Genomic DNA, 20,182 nt, shown 5'->3' with positions numbered 1-20,182 from the left:
CTGGAAGAAACCATGTCAGTAAAAGGGGAACGAATAAGACTCTTTCCGCAAGCTAAAAAAAGGACTTTCACTAGGACCTGAGATGGGTAAAGGATCCTGTGACTCTTAAGAGAGCAAATTAATCTTCCCTGACTGGTGGGATGGGTTCTGCCAAAGAAACAGCTAATGGGAAAGCCAGTCTCCACTCTGTGATGACACAGTAAATAACCAGGCCACACGGCTAGCAAAGTGCTGACCTAACCTATAAATTGTACCCGGCCTCTGGGGAACAATTTCTGCTGACGGGATGCTTGGTGCATTAAAGACAAACAAACAGAAAGGAAGCAATGAGGACGGCATTGATAGAGCTTCAGGTAGACATCCTGAGACTGAGTCTGCTCTTTCCAGCAGACACCCAACAGTCTTCAGGGTGGTTAGTACACAGATCCAGAGCTGGGTTTTTCTTTACAAAGGAGACTTTTTTTTTTCATTATTATGTTTCTTTCTTTTCTTAACAAGAATCTAGTAAAGTAAGTGATACTCAGAGATCTGTTCATGGGAATGTAGAAAGATTTTTTTTTTTTTTTACTAAAACTTTAAAATAACATCTTGAGGTACTTGAATTGCTTATGTTCAGTAATAGAGAATCCAGCATCATCTCAAAGCCCTCAACTCTAATACACACTGAAAACCAACATTTCATTTTTGGCTAGAAAGTCAAGATAGTGACTGCCAAGAATGGTCATAAGGATCTCATGCCTAACTCAGACTTACCTTCAGGAATGCACAGAACAGGAGAGACACAACTAGGGAAAGCCACTCACCCTCTGCATCTTCTGGCCGAGTGAGATCGATGACACCTGGGCCCAGCTTTCCATCATCATTTGACTTTCCTGTTAACTGAGGCCCCAGGTTCTCAAAACGTGTTCTTTCCTAGGAGAAAGAATATTCAGAGGCTTACTCTAATTCCACAGAAGCCACTTGCTTTCTTCCAGTGTCTCTCTTGGTTAACAGGCACAGTGTGGAATTATGAACATCACATCTGACCCCTCAGGCTATGGAGACGGCAGCAGGCTGAGCGTGCCACCGACAAGACGAGCAAACTAGAAGTCTAGAAGGCTGAACCTGGAAGGAAGGAAGGCCATAACAGAAAACCTGCCAGAGTCACTATGCTTGTCCCACCCTCTTTGTTGGATTTGGTTCTGTAATCTACGAGAAATGCAATGGAAAGTGGGGCCAGATGTGCAAAAACTCAAGGACGTTCTTACTAAAGCCTGCTGCAAAGCTGAATGGGAGAACAGTCTTCCCATTTAGGGATCATGATCTGGGCAGCAATCCTGACAAAGTACAAATTAGAACTTTATGTACCAGGCTTTCAATGTGCCACAGTTGGTCGAGTGGACATTGACATTGCTCCTTTGCTAGAAACAAGTCTTCCAACTATGAGTTCCTGGGAACTGAAGAGTGTGTGACTCACACCCAGTAAAACAAACAAACAAACAAACACACACACACAAAACCCAGGAGGGTTCAATACCCTTGCTGCTTTGGGAAAGAACCCCCAAGGCAGTTGGTTGTTCAGCAGTTCCTATAAGAGCAGGAGTCTGAGGCAACAATGGAAGAAGCTGCGCACCTCTCAGATCAGTGGCAGGGACTCACTGGTCATCGTGAATGTCGTTCGAGTGTTCTGTATAAACTCAGCACGGGAACCTCACTCTCACCTCCCATCTCCATGCTTAAGTCTCTAGACTCACACTTGGCTTTGTGTTATCCTTATGAATGAATGAAGCCTTGTTGTTCATTACTATGAAACCATATTAAATGTCATGTCAGCTTGAATGTACAGACATGAAATAGCAGCTTGCAGCTCCGGGAATGGTTTCTGCATGTTATACTAATGCATTATGCAGCAGTGTAGTGCTGATTGCTGCACAGCCTATTGTTCAATGACCTAGTTCTGCGCCGAGTATGTTCTGTATCTGATGGAAACACACCGAGCGTTCTGTTCCGTAAGATGTTTAGAAACTTGGAAATATTCGGAAGGAGCAAACATACAATTACTTGATAGAGGATGTGCCTCATTTGTACAGCCTCACTGCATTTGTGCTTCCTAATACGATTATTTTTGAATATCATTATATTTCTATAATTAATTCCCATCAGTCAAATTGTTGCAGTAAATCCTCCAGTTTCCCTTCATCAGGAATCACATTGAAATCTTTGTCGGGAGAAAACACAGCATCAGCCTTGTATTAACCTAGCACTGTTTCTAGGAAAGCTTTGCAACGAAACGTGGTCATCTAGCCATCATCTCTCCAACTGCGTCACACTAACTAGTTTCAACAGTGGCGTGTGGGGAGACCTCTGAAGTGTGACATGTATAAAAGACAGACTGAAAACCAAAACCGAAGTGAGTGTGGTTTCCTAAAACCTCCTCATGTGAAAACACGGCTGCACGGGAACAAATTCACCCAGATGCAGCACACTACACAAAGCCACCACGGCTATGAGCTGCGTGGGAGCTTCACACGTGGTCAGGGAAGGACAGCTGCTTTCCATCAGCCCGGTTCTCTTTTTGAGTAGCACTTTGGGCTGCCGTGATGTAAAGAGAAAGAGTCAAAGTGAAGAGCACTGGAAAGCCATGTTCGACCTTTGTTTCTGGCATTGTTTCTCTAGCGTATTTGCATGTGAATACCTCTGTTACAGGCCAAGATCTTCGCACAAGAACAACCTTTCACTGCATTTTCATGGCAGGTGGGGGCAGGACAATTTTCTCTAAAAACCAACACTATGCCGCCTATCAGTACGCATATTCCATGGATCTTTCTAGTCATTCATTCTCTTTGATTTTCCTGGAAAATATTCTATTAAAAAAAAAGTTCCTGAAAGAATATCAGTATTTTGACAGAGAAGAAGAGGGAAGATTACATGCCATGCCTTGTAAAACCCCAAGACAACAAAGCTTACATGATGATAATATTTTTTCTTTCCTAAAAGGGAGGTGCACTCACAATGCAGTAGTATCAGCTTGTCTCTAATCATAACAAAAACATCTAGGATGATCCGTAACACATTCACGGTGTCTTTGAAGTCAGACAATTTTTCTGACTTCGTTGAAGAAACATTCTTCTGCAAAGACGCTTTCTCTTCAAAATATCAATATTTTGACAGAGCAGAAGACAAGGAAGAGCATCCCATGAAATACCGGTTAAATAGGCAGAAAATAAATCAATGATAAAAAGTATTGGGGGCAGTGGGTTGCATTTTCAATTTGATAATATTAAGCACTGTGTTTGAGATTAAAGCAGGGCCCTGAAAAGCCAAGCCCTTTCATATAAATTTCCACCCAGTCTCCCAGAAGATTTCCTTCTTTTCTTCAAAGAATAGCTCAGAATATTTATTTGCCAGCAGAGCCCGAAGACAGGAGGGCCGACATCTACCAGTTAGGTCTGTGCTGCTGAGCAGAGCAGAGATTTCCAGTGTGATGAACACAAGCCTCGAAAACACAGGATGTGGATATGGGCACAGATCGAGTATGGAGATGCTTCAGAGTAAGAAGCTGAGTCCCTGGCTGCTAAGCACCAGAGGGTTTGCCCCTATATGGCACAAACATGGACAGTGAAGGGTATGTCCCTACCCCTTGAACTAGCCCTCCCAATGTACACATTTTCCAAGTAGGATCATTTGAGATATGAGCAAAATTCCTCAGGGTGAACTTAACCCCACGCCCCACTCTTGAAATCTCCCTGGTTTTCATGTTGATAATGGAATGTGCATTCTCTGTGCTGACGCATGAGCAGACTCTCACTATGTACTGTCAATCCCAAACATGCAGGCAACATGAAAGTTACTGGGAAAAAAAATTAAAAGTCAGTTCTGCTGTGTTGTAGGGACTGCTGGATCCTTAAGTGCTTTGAAATTATGATGTATGAGGTAGATGTTGCATATTAAATAAAGATATTTAAATGATAAAGCCTCTGTTAGTGAGAGCTGATGAATGTTAAATGTTATAAGCCACAAGATGGTAGCATCCATCATCCCTGCGTGTTCTCGGAGTCAATGATGGGGTGGCCTCACTGCTGACAGACAGACTCTTGATTATTATCCCTTATTTCCAGAGTCACTGAACAAACCACTCAGATCCTCTGGCATTATTTTTAACTTTGCATTAAATTAGCAACTTTTCCCTCCCTTCCGTGGCAAGATTGATCAGTTACATCTTGGCACCAGTGGAGAGAGAATGAATTTGGGGGTAAATAAAAGACCAGAGGTTTGTTCTCAGTTAGGCAAGGAAATCAGCTGCTTCTTCCTGGCAACAAATGCGAAACTGTGATCTGGGGAAGGAACAGTGATGAAGCAGTAAGCACACAATAATGGATTTTCTTTGCACTTAGATAAAAGCTGAATTTTTGATGTGCACAGTATATTTTAATAAAATTTTATATACTATGTTTTATACACTTATTGGCTATTCCATAATAATGTGTGTGCTCACAGTAAAATTGCTCTTAAATTTATGTGTGTTATTTATATGTTCCCACGTAACAATGCTTTTTGTTGTAAAAAATATTCTGTTTATTAATGTAACTTTACAACCACTGCATCCAAGATCCGTGGTAAATTAATGACATTTTTATTATTTTATAGTGTCATTAAATTTTTACTGATCACTCCATCAAACAGAGGCAGTAAAGGCCATAATGTAAACTGGGACACTTAGATCAGGCAGCAGGAAGACATTCCATGGAGTCTGAAGAAAACTGCTGGCAATAAATGATATTTATACCATCTTTAAGCATGTGAGACTACTTGGATAAGTTTGGCAAAACCGTTTCAGTAGTAGAGTGGATGGTGTACTTAAATAACAGTTTGCTTGCCAAAGAGACAAGCCACTTTCAAACCATATGCAAGATGACGAATTGTAGCTGTCCCCAGAAAACCAACACATGAAAAGTAATTCTGTGCCTCACCTTCCCTCTGGGTCACCGAGGGACCCAAGTATTGTATTGTGCCTCAAGTCCTGTTAAGGTGATCCCCTTCCTATAGCCAGAAGGGAAAATGGCATATGCTTGGAGTCTTTGTTTGTTACTTTACAAATGGATATATTCTAGTCTAGACCTGTCTAGATAATGATGCTATATACTTTTACTCTGGTGGTCTAAAAGAGAGGCACTTCACCTACCTTTATTCAAAAGCCCATTTGTACAGATTGTCTGAGTGTGGTGTCAGTCATAGCCAGAAAGCAAACAGCTGTGGGGCTAGTGGGTGTTATTACCTATATTGTAGTTTTAAAGAGTGAAAAATAATTACCTTGGGTTATTTTTACATGTAAAATACATTATAATTAGGATGTGCTCGACAATGACTTTCTTAAATAAACTTAAATGTGTGTTATTAACTAATTGCCAAATATCCTATTTATGTATATATGAGATAGTAAATAGAAAATTCTGTGCCCATATAATTGTGGAATTAGTAGCACCAATCTCTCACATGGGGAATCTGACATGATTCTTTTTTATGTAAATAAGAATTTTGTTGTTACATAGCCAGATGAGCATTTAAATATTTAAAATGTTTTAAAACCTTTCAGATTTGCAATAAAGGTGAACACCACGGCTCATCAATCACGGTTTTGTGCCCTCCCAAAACACAGGTATTGCAGTATTCTGAGATGCTGTAGCAGCCAGTGAAGGCTGCAGGCCAGAAGGCTTATACCAGGCTACAGATGACAGGAGTTCTTTAGCTACCTCGAAGTTCCAGCTATGTCTAATTTTTGAGCACTTCCTGAATAAAGGTTTTCTGTCTTCATTCCAGTTCCAAGCTTCAATCTTTTCTGAGCATTTTGATTTTAGTTATATACGAGACCGGCTCCTCAATACTGGAGAACACTGTCCTAAACTAAATATAACAATTGCCCTTTACACAGCATCCCTCTTGTCCTGCATTTGTATGAGAGCCAATTGGCTAATAGTTCTTGCCTCACTTCCTTCTTTACCCTGGTCTGTCCAACCACATGGGCTAGCTGATTTTCCTTCCACAAAGCACTGTGGGACCTCCTGTCATCTTTAGCCTAGTGTGAGCCTTCTGGCCCGCAGCCTTCATTGGCTGCTACAGCGTCCCAGCTGGTGCTAGCCCTGGTCACTGTCTTCTCTGATCTATCTGTTCTCACTACCTCCTCAACTTGTGCAATTCCAAGTGTCTAGGTCAGAACCTTCTATCACTTCTGTGTTTCCAGTGCATTTTAGTCAAACCCTGGCTTGCAAGGTACTTCATTCACTGCTTCCCACATGCCCTTTCAAATCCAAAGTTGCACAATTCTTCTACCAGGCATCTTCTGCTAGGGGTAAACTGTGATTCATCTTTTGACAGCACCAAAATCCTGCCTTCCCCACAGCCTCTGGGACATGCTTTCTTCTCTGTCTTCTTGCCAAGGCCTATTCATATTGAAAACCCACATTTTCTCTGAATTCTATATCTTGTCTTATCGACCCACTTTCCAATATGTCCAAATAACTACATAATTAGCCCCTGGTTTTCATCATACTATGTTCAACAATCAGGGTTTGGTTCATGTACATTGCTGAATCTCCACAAAGGGTTTTACAAGTCCAGGATTATATCTTAGGCCTTGCTATAGATCTTACACAGCAGTTAACATCTGTGTCCACAAGAACCTGTGGTCTCATAAGGCCACACACCAGGGAGTATCTAGAAAGAGCAAGAACCACCACAAATATGTCAAGTTGTGACTGAGATGCTTAGATTCAATACATTCCCCACTATATTGGTGATAGTTCTTGATCAAAAGAATCTAAACAAACAGAGCCTGATACGAAACTTAAATATTCTTAAAGAAGGAAGATAAACAACCTTTAAAGAAAAAAAAAAACTCAGAAAAATGTACTTGATTATATAGCTTAATATGAACCTAACTTGAAATTTCTGCAGGCAAATACAGCATCTTTGCAAAAATCTTTGTCAAATACTGGCAACAGAAGACATTCCCTACCAAAAACGCTTGGCTTATAAAATAGTACACAATTTCAAAATAAAGTTTTATTTTATTTTGTTTTATAAGTAGACAAATAGAACATAAAATGATTCTCTGGCCCACTGTGGCCTTCTCTGGACATAGTTTCCTATGATTCAATTCTCACACAACATTCTTGACATCACAAACACACACACACACACAAAAACACACAATCATATTATTGACTTACTATACATATCTTTTATTTTATAGCCTAGAGTTTACATTTAGTAATTTAATGATCAAAAATATGTTTGGGGCTGGAGAAGATGTCTCAGTGAGTAAGAACACTTAACTGCTCTTGCAGACTATTTGACTTTGGTTCTCAGTACCCACTCGGGCAGCTCAAAACCATGCCTGTAACTCTACTTCCAGGGGATATGACATCTTCTGGCCTCTGTGGACACCTGGACTCATGTGGTACACATAAACACACACAGGCACACAGGCACATACATAACACATGCAAACAATATAAATAAGAGGTAAATAAAGTGTAGTTTTGACACATAAGAAGGTGATGTTCTACAAGAAGCCTTTCAAGTACTGGGAATCGCTTTCACAAAGCCACTTTGATGCTTCTAGAGTCAGCACTGATGATAAGGAGGCCTCTAACTGGGAGAAGTGAAGCTCCTCATTGAAATCTATTGTCCAGTAATATTTTGTTAGCTAACATTCTTAATTTATCTAGCTACTAAAGCATCCTTAACAGCAACATTTTACTAGTACTCATGAACGAGTTAAGCCCTGAGTTTTCTGGTTCTGTTTTTCCCAGAGCACAAAGACACCTCTTGGAGGAAAATAAGCAAGAGGGCTACATGCTGAACAGCTTTATAGAACAGAGTCTCTCCAGTGAGAATTTCCACCAATCTGGTCAGCACACAGCCCTCTGTCCTCTCATTTCTACAGAGGAATTAAGCTGAAATTAACATGACTTTGCTTATCTGTTTTTTTTTTTTTTCTACTACCTTTCTTCAGAAATGGACATTTTTTAGCCAAGGAAAATTTCTAACAGTAGACTGCTACGTAGAATAAGAGGAATGCTTGGGCAAAGTTGAGAGTGTAAGGAAAATTGTTCATGTAAAGCCCTGACATATAATTAGAGTAAGGTGGATTTCCTATTTCCCAGCAGGAACCCAGCCCTGGCTGGAAGGTCATTCTATTGTTCAACTGATTTACGTACTTATATTTGTATTTATCTGTCTCTTAATTATTAAATATATCTACACATAAGTAATTAAAATATATTTTCATTGCTTTTATAAAAATTCTGAAAATTATTTTGTTTAAAAGTAAAACTAAAATAGAAGAAGAAAGGGAGTTTATTTTAGCAGGACTTAGCTAATGGAATGGCTAATCGAATGTAAAGCCAATAAGGCAGACATTACATCTTTAGAGCAAGCTGAGGAGCCACACAAACAGACCCATAAGCAAGCCGATCATAATATGTATTCTCTATGGCCTTGGTGACAGATTCCACTTGGGGCCGGTAAAAAGGCAACAAAAGACTTTGTCAAGAAGAAATGCTTTAGTTGACCTAATTATAATGTCACCCCAGAAAAGAATGGCATTTTAGGAAGAAGTATAATACATGGGAGTCCAAAGGGCTTTGGAATTCTACATCCAGAAAACTCAAAGAAGCTGTAAAGCATCCAAACAGAAAATCCCAACCGAGTAGTACATGGAGCTGATCAGGGAGTGAGTCACTCACAGAGGGGCAGATGGAGCCATCGGGATGCTTGCTTCTCACCCTGTAGGTGGTAGGGAACCTCAGAGTGCTTGAAAATGGACATAAGATCTGGCTACCACATGATTACCATGGCTAAGGCCTACATTTAGTTCTGAGATGCTAAAAGGCAAAAGGATACATCTCTGGTTGTGTCGACTACTGATGTAGGAGAACAGATAGTTTTAGGTCAGGATGTTGTTAATGTTTAGCTTGAAATATTTAGCAATAGTCTTTAAATGTCACAATATTTTATTAATTTCTTTTCCTGTCTTTTCTTCTTTTTCTTGCTGCAAAACTTTCACACATATAACCTCATTTAATCATTTAATTGACAGGTTATGTTATTAATCTACCCCTTCATTTCTGTCCCTCACTTTCTGGAAAGCACTCACACATAACTTTTTATTTAATCAATGCAATCCCATGGCACAGGTATTTCCTTGTCCATTCTATGGATTGGGAAGTGACACACAAGAATCAAATGTTAGAGTTATGATCTTAAATTGACCGCAGCACAGATACCTACCTAAGTTGTAATTTAAGGTTAAAATATAAAAAATCTCCTATACCTCACCATTGTTCTCTAAGGATGGCCATAGATGTAACTGAGTCCAATCAGGGTTTTTACAGTTGGTGCTACGACATTATGACAAGATAATAATTTGGACACAAATGTGCATATACTGAAGAAAGACCATGTGAGGGCAAGGAGGGCAGATATAGAAGCCAAGGACAGAGGCCGCAGGAAAAAAACAAAACAAAACAAAACAACAGCCCCATTAGCATCTTGACATAGGAGTTTCAGCTTCTAAGACTGAGAAAATAAATTAGATGAGGAAGGGAGGGTGGGATTGGGAGGGAATGAGGGAGAGGGAACAGGATACAGCTGGGACACAGAATTAATAAAATGCAACTAATAATAAAAATTAAAAAAATAAAATACTTCTAACAATTTCTGAAAAAAAAAAAAAAAGGAAAATAAATTTCAGTTGTTTGAGCCACTCAACCTGTGGTACTTTGTGATATATAACAAACGGTTACAAGGGCAGCTTTTCCTTCTTACCTCAATTTATCACATAATCAAAAAGTAAAGTTTAGAGGGGTCATTATCCTCAGCAACAATTCTTCCAAAGCATTTGTAGTCAGACCTGAGTAGCAGTTCTGTGTGCACGATGCTATGATTTCTCCACCTGCCTGTCATCTCCCACTCGGTTATCATCTACCCACCTTTTCATCCTCTAGCTATCTACCGCATACCTGTTACCTATTAGCCATCTATATATCTATCTACCCACCTATCTATAATCCATCATTTAATTACCATCTGTCTGTCTATGACCAATTCTTCAAAGGAGAACATTTCTGCTTAGAGAGAAGGAAGGCTTCTAACGACTCATCAAAAGTTGTCAAAAACCAGAAGAGTCAAGCTTGAAAAAAAAAGAGTCATAATTAACAAGAATGACAGGAGCTGTTCAGTTTTCTTCCTGACAGGAACTGTTCAGATTTCTTCCTGGGGTGCTGGGTTGGTGTTTTTTAACCCCCGGACCTTGAGGAGGAAAAGTGTATCACGACCCTCTTTCTCCCTCCATAGCACTGGACCCTGCAAGCAGAGAAGCACCACACAGCACGTGCCTGCTGAAATGAACTACTGTCAGCAGAGCTTCCTGGGGATATGTTTTATGGGGCTTTCAAAGACATTCTCGAGTGATGTATGACAAGCTTCCCCCAGGATGTGAAGGGAAGACTAAGTCAGAAAAGTTCTGTCTCGATAGTCCTGGTAACACCCGTGCATCTCCTGTGACATGCTTAGATTCATGTCACCGACTGTCACGTGACAAGTGATGTGGCAGCATTAGTCCTGAAGACAGGAGACCATTTCAGCCTTGGGAGCTGCTGAATTCAATTATGTTTCTCTGGGAGATAGTGCTTACTGAGGTCCTGTAGCCAAACGCTTTCTGTTTCATTCATATGGTTTTAATATGGTTTTAACCAATTGCGAGGTTATTTATAAGTTTGCAACTCCCAAGTAGACTTATAAAGCACCCAGATTTAAGCAGATCCAGTTGTGTGGCAGTCAGAGGCCTGCTTATATGTGGTTTTAACTTTTTTATTCCTGCACAGAGGCATGCGGCAGATTTGTTCCTGAATATTCTCTGATTATTCAGTAACAAGTTCACAAAAGGTTTCATTGTAAAATTACAGAAGCTCCTTTGAAAACTAACATGTGATTTAAAAACAGGAAATTCTATGTCACTTAAACCACCAATAAGACACTATTAGTCTAACATTCCCCATATGAGCAAAGGACATAAAAGCAAAATTAATGGCCAGCTAGCAAATGTCTTTGTCCAAAGACAGTATCTTGGGAATTGTATGAATTTGATTTCCGATATCAATGTAATTTGCAGTGTATATTTTCAACATTGTTCATTGAAACACAGGTACAATTTATTCAAGCTAAAGACATCAAGACTATACAAACCAAAAAATGAATATTTTCTTCAAAATTACTCATTGTGCTTTAGTTTTAGCAGGCCAGCTGATAATCTTTGAAGATGTTTCCCCTTACAGAAATATAAATATATACAAAAATGAAAAAGTATAAGACATTACAACATTGTATCTGTTTTAATTTATGAGCTACATAAATACATCATATCCCCTAAGAGGTTTTCCTGTAATTTAAAGAAAATGTGTGTGTTGCAAAAATAGCATATGTTTTTAAGAGAAAAATAGGGACACGGGGAAGCTGTCACTCCAGAAGGAAACATAAAGGCCTCTTTACTCAGAGAGCTCTGAGGCCAGAAAGGCCAGGAAGCTTGAAGCCCTGCAGCCTCTACCAACATATCCAGCGGTCACTCCGCGGCCTCCAGGCTCTAAGCATCTGCTCCTTCCACTCGGCCACTCTGTGCCAGCCATGCTAGCCTCTGTTTACTGCATCCTGCAAAACCAAGGAGCTAGCTTATCTCTGTGGATTCTTACAGCTCTGAAACTTTCTGACCCAATAATATTTGCCTCTCTACCTCTCCTAGTTCTCTAGCCTACACTGAAATCACTTCACTGTGTCACAAAAAGTTCTTAGTAGTTATTCCTATTCTCAATGAATGCACTCAAATTTAATTCCTTTGTCAAACAAGGGTACCAAGCTGTGGTCATATTTGGTCCCAGGGTGTCTGTTTGTTGCTTCAGAAACTCTTTGCCTTTCACAGGCACTGTAAGGGAGGGGGTGACAGGGGAAGGTGTAGGAAGAAGGCAGTGAAAATCAGAGGAAAGTCATTTTCATCTAATTGGCTGCAAAGCTGCCTCTGTCTCCAGGCTGGGTCCACTGTGGGGGAATCAAGCACTGGATACAGCGCATCCCTCCCACCTGAAAGAATTAAACAGAATGGCTGCTACTCTCTTTCAAAGGAAGAGACTCCTTCAAGTCAACATTTGTGTATTTTACTATAGCCTTCTCCTAGGGGAAAGGAAGCATCATAGAATCAAAGACACCATAGATGAATTTGAAATAAAAATAACACAACTGTGAATTACATCTGATTAGAAAAGAAGCTTTCATTGGGTAAAATTAAAACTTAGGAACTGTTCTCACTTAGTAGTAATGTTTTACAAGTAATTCTGAAAATTGGTAATTTTTAATAGGCTTTTAAAAGAAGTAGAAAATATTTAGGAACCTTGTTGAAAATAGTACTCCAAGACGGCATGTCACAAAGGACAAAAGAAAGTGTCCAGCTGTGGCGATGTGTGTTAATTGTGCGGCTTTCCAAAGCTATGGGGGAACTGGTGTCACTTACAGCATAATTACCATTACTTCCAACAGAGTTAACATGTACCTACCGCAAAGTAGCTCACCATTAACTGGTGTCACACTGCAGACTAAATAAGATGCGAATTAAAAATCCCCAAATGGGGCACAATACTCTTCCAAAAAAATAAAAATCAACCTAAAGTATAAAATTAAATTAAACAAGTTGTCCGTGATAACGTCACAAACAGCTTTTTCACAATTATTGCAAAGGGGGCACATTCAAGTGACTTAAGTGAGGACACTCTATTTCTAGATAGTGTACTAAAGAAACTACATAAAGACAGAAATGCACACGTTAACAAAGACTTTAGATTTCTCAAGCTACATCTATTGCAATGAAATTACAATTTTTTCACTTCTTTCAATTCTTGAACATTGAACATTGTTTTATTTAACCGACTCTGGACGAGCGGTTTGCCTTCCTGGGACCACAGAGACACACAGGCAGGAGTAAGGCTGAGTCTGGGCCAGGGCTGGGGGCTTACACAGACTAACAGGTTATTTGCTATGTATGGTGGTAAATCCTGTCAATTCTTTATCAGGAGGTGAAGGGAAGGCAGGAAGAGTGCTACAGCTCAGCTCATAGGAGTGAAGTTCCTTCTTAAGTCACTAACAACAACACAGGAGACAGAGGTGTGTTGTATGGGGGAATAAATACAAACAAGTTAAACATACAGCTAGGTTTAGCTGGAACTGTGAAGCTGGTGAGAGGACAAAGGGAAAGTAGCTTTCTTTAAAACACAGCTACAGTGTCTCTGCTCTTCCGTTTTCAAACATCTGGGCTTCCGACTGAATTCCTGTGTAAGCGTTCTTCAGAAATACTGCACAGGACTGTAGAAAGCTGATGGCTTTGTAACAGACTTCCAGGATAGAACTGTTGCTACACTCCTAAATAATCAGAGTAGAAACTGCTATGGGATTGTCATCTTCTCGTTAGCATGCTAAGAATAAACTTCGTAAATAACATGTTAATTAGTGTAGCAGACAATATTTTATTAGCAACTTGTGTTTTGCATATTTTTGAACTTTTTCTTTTAATTTCCCATGCCTGACTTTTCTTTCTTCCCTTTTTTTTTTTTTTTTTTTTCCTGTGATATGCAGTGTCTGCTTGAGATTAAACGCAGCTAGGCACATTTGTAAAAGGCTGTGCATCTCCTTTGAAAATTGCATAAGCATATGTACAGAGCCACAAGGCTTTGGGGCAGTTTGTTCTCCCTGAAGTCAACTTTTTGCTCCTTTTGCTGAATATGAAGCCTAGGAACAGACATTTATTCTTGCCCCTGCTTCTATAACTTACTCTGCTAGATTTCTGATCACTTGTTAGGCACCAAGGGACACCAAGCTGGTTCAGGGGGTGACATGGGACAATGATGGGTGTGTGATGATGCCAGGCCACTTCCTCTTGTTCCCACAGTGCTGCTGCATTCCTCTGATTATTGCAGTTTCAAAAAATGTGCTGATCTGTGTGTGTGTCAGGCAGCTCCGCCAGGCCTCAAAAGCTAATATCCCGGCTACAGTATATTGTGCATGTGATGTAAATGAGCAGGAGGCTCTACATATCTGCAGTTTGTCACCGGAGAGCCCAAAGACATAGAGAGTGTGCTAGTAATTATTGTCCCCATTCTGTGTGAATCAATGATGAAGCAGAAGAACATAAAGACTACCTGATCTTGTCAACTGATTCTGATTGACATAAATCTGAAGTATTTTCAATTCCAGGTATAGCCTTGGTGGAGTGTTTTATTTATTATAATTGTATCTGGGGTAGGGTGGGGCTGTCATCTCCATATTCAGAAATGAGAGACTAAAATGCTTTTGTATTGTAGCGTAGACAATGAAGTTTGGGACTGCACCAGCTTTGTTTCTTAGTAAAGTCAGAAGTCAGTCTTCAGATTTATGTTTCAACAATTTAAAGGTCAAGATGATGGCAGCATTGTAACTGAATTAACTCAGTTCATAAATTTGAGGTTTGGCTGATCACTCAGGATCAGACACAAAATAGTAATGTGCTTTAAAATGTGAAATTTTAACTCCTGTGAAAAACAAATGTTTCTATATAGTGGGACAGTCATTTCTACAAAGTTAGAAAAGGTGCTTCATCCATGTGAACTGTTTTCTAAATGAAACAAGAACACTTCCAAGGGCTTGAGAACCAGATCCTCAATAAACAAGCACACTTTATGTGTCCTGTCTACTCTGCCTAGTCCAGGAGAGACCTGGAAAAGCAGCAGAGGAAAAGAAATTGTTTGCTCGGTCACAAGATCAGCTAAGGAGAGTTACTTAATGGATCTACACAGTCTCAAAGAAACCAAACAAACCAAAACAACAAAAGCTCAACAGTTATTCACAGAGCAACTTCCCATGAGAATATTATAATTAGAAGAGGTTTTAAATGTTTGTAGAATCTTTAACTGAAATTTCAGACCAATTAATGACTTAATAAGACCATGAAAATAACAATTACATAAACTATTGAAGTTTTAAGAGTACATTTCCTTCTGTTTTGTGTTTGATTTTGTTTTTTGGACAAGCCTCACTATCTAGCCCTGCTGGCTGAAACTTGCAGTGATCCTCCTGCCTCTGCCTTCCAGGTGCTAGGATTAAAGGTATGAAACATGCTTATTAAAATTTAATTCTTATGAAAATTTCATGTCATATGTAATCCAAAGAAAAACAAAAACCAGGGGCTGGAGAGATGGCTTGGAGGTTAAGAGCACTGGCTGCTCCTCCATAGGTCATGAGTTCAATTCCCAGCAACCACATGGTGGCTCACAACCATCTAAAATGAAATCTGGTGCCCTCTTCTGGTGTGCAGGTGTACATGCAAACACACATTGTATACATAACAAATAAATAAATCTTAAAAAAATAAACAAAAACCTAAAAAAGACTATATCTGTTTTTAACCAATTAAATAAGTTTATATTTAAATTTATATTGATTAGAGTAAGAATAAGTTCTTAACAAATTAGGTAATAGACTAATGAGGTAATTAGCTAATAATTAGTTAAATAATTAATTAACATAAACTTGGCCAATCAGGTTAAGACCTGTCATTCAAAGGAGGTTTTGACTTGTGGACTTGCTCTCCTGTGAGAGCCAGGATATGAGAACAGATTGTTGGAATGCTCAGACCCAAAGAAACAGGCCTGAAAATAAATACATCTATTTAGGAGCTGTCTGATTTAAAATATTATTCTTCCCCTGAAGACTGGTCAAGATGTCTGTGGACTCACTCTTGTCCTCACCACAGTTTTAAAATTCATTGAGTTCTGTTCTAAACATTCATGATTAGTTTTACTCTCTAGACAAACTGACTTAACTACAAGGCACTTTTATATGAATGAAGACCAGTTTCTTCTAGTCCTTAAACATATTTTTTGATATGCTTTTTAACTTCATTAAGCCACCTTTTAATTTATTATAACTGGGGAAGATAACCTCAGAAAACTGTCTCTGGGAGCACATGAAATGCATACTCTCAGTCCCTTGGCCTTGCTGTGGGGATAGATCAGGAGGCTCCTCAGCATTTAGCCAATTTTCAGATCTTACTGCTCCAAGAAAATTAAAACACACACACACACACACACACACACACACACACACACACACGTCTAAACACCAGAGATCTGGGGTACAACAGACCTGATTTACTTGAAATGGACTGCATTTCCTCTCCACAACCTCTCCTTGCCACCACCACCCACAAGGATGATAAACAAAAAATTGCTTTATTTATGGAAAACCAGAGAAGACACAGTACTTATTTATGTACCAGTCCACGGCTGCCAAGCTCCTTCCATTCCAAGGAGGCTGTAGGCAAGAAGCCCAGAGTATGGCCAAGCCTCTAAGTAAAGCCACCGCCTCACTTCCCAGACTCCCTTCATAGACACCGATGCCCCTACTCAGCCATGGTGACATCAAACACGCTATTAGCCCTGTGTCTACAATCTCATTGGAAGCCATAATCTGCTGATGTTTCCGAACTCTCTGAGGGAGGCTCAGAAACCGGAGACTTGTCTGAGTCCCCTAGAAAACAGGCCTCATGCTGTAGCATCCAGTCTCAACTCCTTTTGTGATTTTGCTTTGCTTAATTTCCAAGACTTCGCTTAGTTGGAGGCATAGATCAGGACATTAGAAAGATAGCCATCTGTGTCGACTTCCGAAGCTCTACAACTCAGCACTCACTTCATAAATTTAAATTTCTGAAGCTGCTCGAGGCTAAGACTTCATGCCCTTAGCATTTAAGTAAAGGAAACCAACCTTAGATTCTGTGAAGTCTGTACCCCGCCGGCCCCGTGCTGTGCTACCTCCTAATGCAGTAATCCCTTTGTGGTTTGGGGGGACCCTTCACAGGATGCCCATGCTGAAGCTCCCACAGCTGTGTTGCTACAAAGGACATAGACTGTACAAGGAGACACACTACATACAGTAGCCCGTCTCCAGAACAAGTTAGCGGCAGTTGCCTCTTACCACTGTAAGAGTTTGGAGAATATCACCAGTAGGCAGACACTGTACCATAATCACAGCAAGCCTGAGGTGGTGGTGGGAGTGGAGGGAGAAGGGAGGGGTGTGGAGATGAGACAGGACGAGGAGGAGAAGGACAGCAGAGGGCATCGGGAACAGATCAGATAATGGGGATACATCCTCATACACACATGGGGAGGAGAAGACAGAGCAGCACATCCTCAACACCAGACCCACCATGCCGGAAGGAAATCAGCAGCTAGGCAGAGCAAGGAGGGATTCTGACTGCAGCAAGAGGTAGTCTTCTGTAAGATCAGTGTTCCCTGCGTGACCAAGGCCAGGCACACCATGAACATGCCTAGGTTACTGAAAGCAAAATACAGCTTCATGTAGGCAGAGGAACCCACACACTCACAGTCTGGCGTCTGCTCATAAGCATACAGCTCAGGAACAAAAAATTTAGATTCAGTGCCGGAGAAGGGGACAGAGACTATTAGAACAAGAGTTTTTCCTTTGAATTACCAGCAACAGTAAGCCAAGTGGGGGTAGAAATGCAGAGACTGCAGGGTTAAGTGGTGGCTTTGAGTCCTCAGCGCTTCCCTTGAGAGAGCTTTGACAGGGTTTTCCTGACAGGAGGCTAAGATTCCTGCACCTGAGAACTTATCAGTCATGAACACCCACAAATTATACTCATTACTTCACCTTTTCATTTTTGTTTACAGACCCACATGCCTACCTTTGTCTTGCTGGGAGGGAATGACTTATTAGTTACTATGTAACAAGTTCATTGTCTGAAAGTTTATTCGTCTGAGAAATGTTCCATTTACTTAGGCCACTATTACCCTCTCGTCTCTCTCCTCTCTCCTTCATCTCTCTCTCCTCTCTCTCCTCTCTCTGTGGGTGTGTGTGTATGTGTGTGTATGTGTGTCTCCTTCATCCCTCCCTCCTTTTCTCCATCGTGGCCAATCACTCACTCTCTCCCCCAGAGATTCAAAACTCCTATCACAGAAACCTCATATCTTGCTACATCCTACCTTGGCACCCTGCCCTCACTACTGCCTAGGTGAGAAGCCAAATGCTGCGTGCCTGGCATATCTATACTTGGGGGCCTCATCAGGAGGTTTCTCTGCAGTCTTTCCATGGCACACTGCAAGCACTTCCTGTTTTCCAGACACTCTCCCCACCTGGTCTGCCCAGACTCCTTTATCCTCTAGCACCCGGGCCCCTTGCTTCTGGGTTTCTACATCTGGCACATGGATATGATCTACCTTGTCTCCTAAAAAGGACAGAGCAGGAATAGCCAACCATGTGTCCATCAGACTAGAAGCACTTCTGGCCCAACTATCTTCAATGTCCTAGTGCTAGAAACCATGAGGAAGTCAGGTTTACTCCCATCTGCATTACTTCACACAGAACATGTTATTCATCATTGCCCACAACCTTGTATATTTATCATTTCTTCCTTTCCAGTGAGTAAACAAAGGCACTCAAAAGTAACAGACCGCAGGTGTCACAGCTGTAAGGCCATGTGGTTGAAGTGAATGGAGCATTCATTAGACTGAAGCTGAGACTCTGACCTCACTGTGACTTATTTAAAAGGGTTTTGTTCCTTCTGCCACTGATGATGTTTGCCCAGACCCAAGGATATTACTTTATGTCAGCTACATCAGTGTTTAGAATATAAAAGGCTAAATTTTTAATGGAAATATAAAAGACAAAAGAATATAAAAATGTAAAAACAAAGTTCTCTGTTCCTGGAAATGTCGTCTTTTTTAAACTTAACACCAAATTATTATTAAAATATAAACCAAAACAAACAAACAAACAACAACAACAACAACAAAAAGACTAAATCTGCTTCCAACCTCCTCTGCAGGGGTGTTACTAATTTAGATAACTCATACTTGTAAAAGGACCCAAAATGCCCTTCCCCCTTTTTTGTTGTAGAGATCAAACCTAGGGTCCTATGCATGCCAGGCATGCCTGTATCACTGAGTTTCATGGAAGTACTTGATAGGCCAGTATAACTTTTCAAACCACAAGTTCATGAAATTATTTCTTTAAATTTGCTTCAATTCTAGAGGTGGAAAAACTGAAAGTGATTTTAATGTTGATAGCTTCCTATCAACACATAGAATAGGATCCCAAACTTAACGTGTTTTTTCCCCTATGTTGATTTCCCCATAATAGAACAAATTCAAATGATCTTTAGTAGGAGTTACTGGGACTGGCAGCCAATAAGATATGAGAACTAGGGCCAGTGGGCAAGGCATGTCACAAGACATTCTTTGTGTTTCTTCAAAGCCAGTGCAGTGCTGTTGACTTCATTTATAAAAAGACATAAAGGGCAAATCAGTGTTGTACCAAAAATAAAAGCAAGCATTTCTCTCCATAGCAGGAAGACAGTACTTTGGGAAATTCTAATCTTAGTTGCAAATGTCAAGATTACAAACTGGATCATAGCTAAAAGTGAACCTCTGCCAGAGTGCTCCTGAAAGCACATTTGGGACACCCAGATTCAAGACAATGCTGAAAAGGGATCCAGGAGCGAAAGAAGGTCATTTCCACTGTAGAATTCCAAATATGCTCTACAGAGGCAGAAGTGAGAATGAAAACAATCAAACAGCAATAGTTACCACCATAAGAGAGTTGAAGAGAATCAGGGATGAACACAGATAGACTACGTGTTCCATGGTAAAGCAGCCTCACATGTATATCCAGTTCAACACATAAATACACATACACATATACGGTGGGGGAGACAGAGAGAGAGAGGGGGAGAGAGAGAACACTGTTGTTGAGGGTTCACTAGGACACATGTCAGACACTGACACTGTGAGAAAAACTGAAGTTTGTTTGCTACAATGGAAAAAATGTGGGCTAAGAAACATGAATGTGAGAGCTTCACTTTCAGTGCTCCCTGTATGCATGTCAGCTGATGATTTGAGCTCTTGGAACCTCATCTTCAACTGCAAAGGGAAATGATAGAAAGTTTATCTGTAAAGAGGGTTGTGAGGGCCACCTATAACCGATAAACAGAAAAAAACTGCTTTGCAGACAGAACCCTGATATCCTCATATCCTCAAAACAGCAACTGTCAGAGGAGCCTCCTAAGGTAAAAAATAAAGAGAGAGAGAGAGAGAGAGAGAGAGAGAGAGAGAGA

The 20,182-nt window shown here is 40.4% G+C and overlaps 1 protein-coding gene across 6 annotated transcripts in view; it reads right to left on the bottom strand.

The window, feature by feature from the left end:
• The window catches only part of Sox6 (SRY-box transcription factor 6), a 379,352-nt gene that overhangs the window by 41,349 nt on the left and 317,821 nt on the right, over positions 1 to 20,182 (bottom strand). For all 6 annotated transcript variants that reach the window (XM_055627453.1, XM_055627455.1, XM_055627457.1 and 3 more), the window contains one exon: positions 804 to 912. In XM_055627453.1, the coding sequence (XP_055483428.1) occupies positions 804 to 912 (109 nt within the window). The remainder of the gene's footprint in view (positions 1 to 803; positions 913 to 20,182) is intronic.

Source organism: Psammomys obesus, unplaced genomic scaffold (assembly GCF_907164565.1).
Source record: "Psammomys obesus unplaced genomic scaffold, mPsaObe1.curated_primary_1811, whole genome shotgun sequence".
In the NCBI taxonomy this organism is placed as follows: Eukaryota; Metazoa; Chordata; class Mammalia; order Rodentia; family Muridae; genus Psammomys; species Psammomys obesus.
Note: the sequence above shows the minus strand (reverse complement) of the source record. Positions and strands in the feature narration are given on the sequence as shown.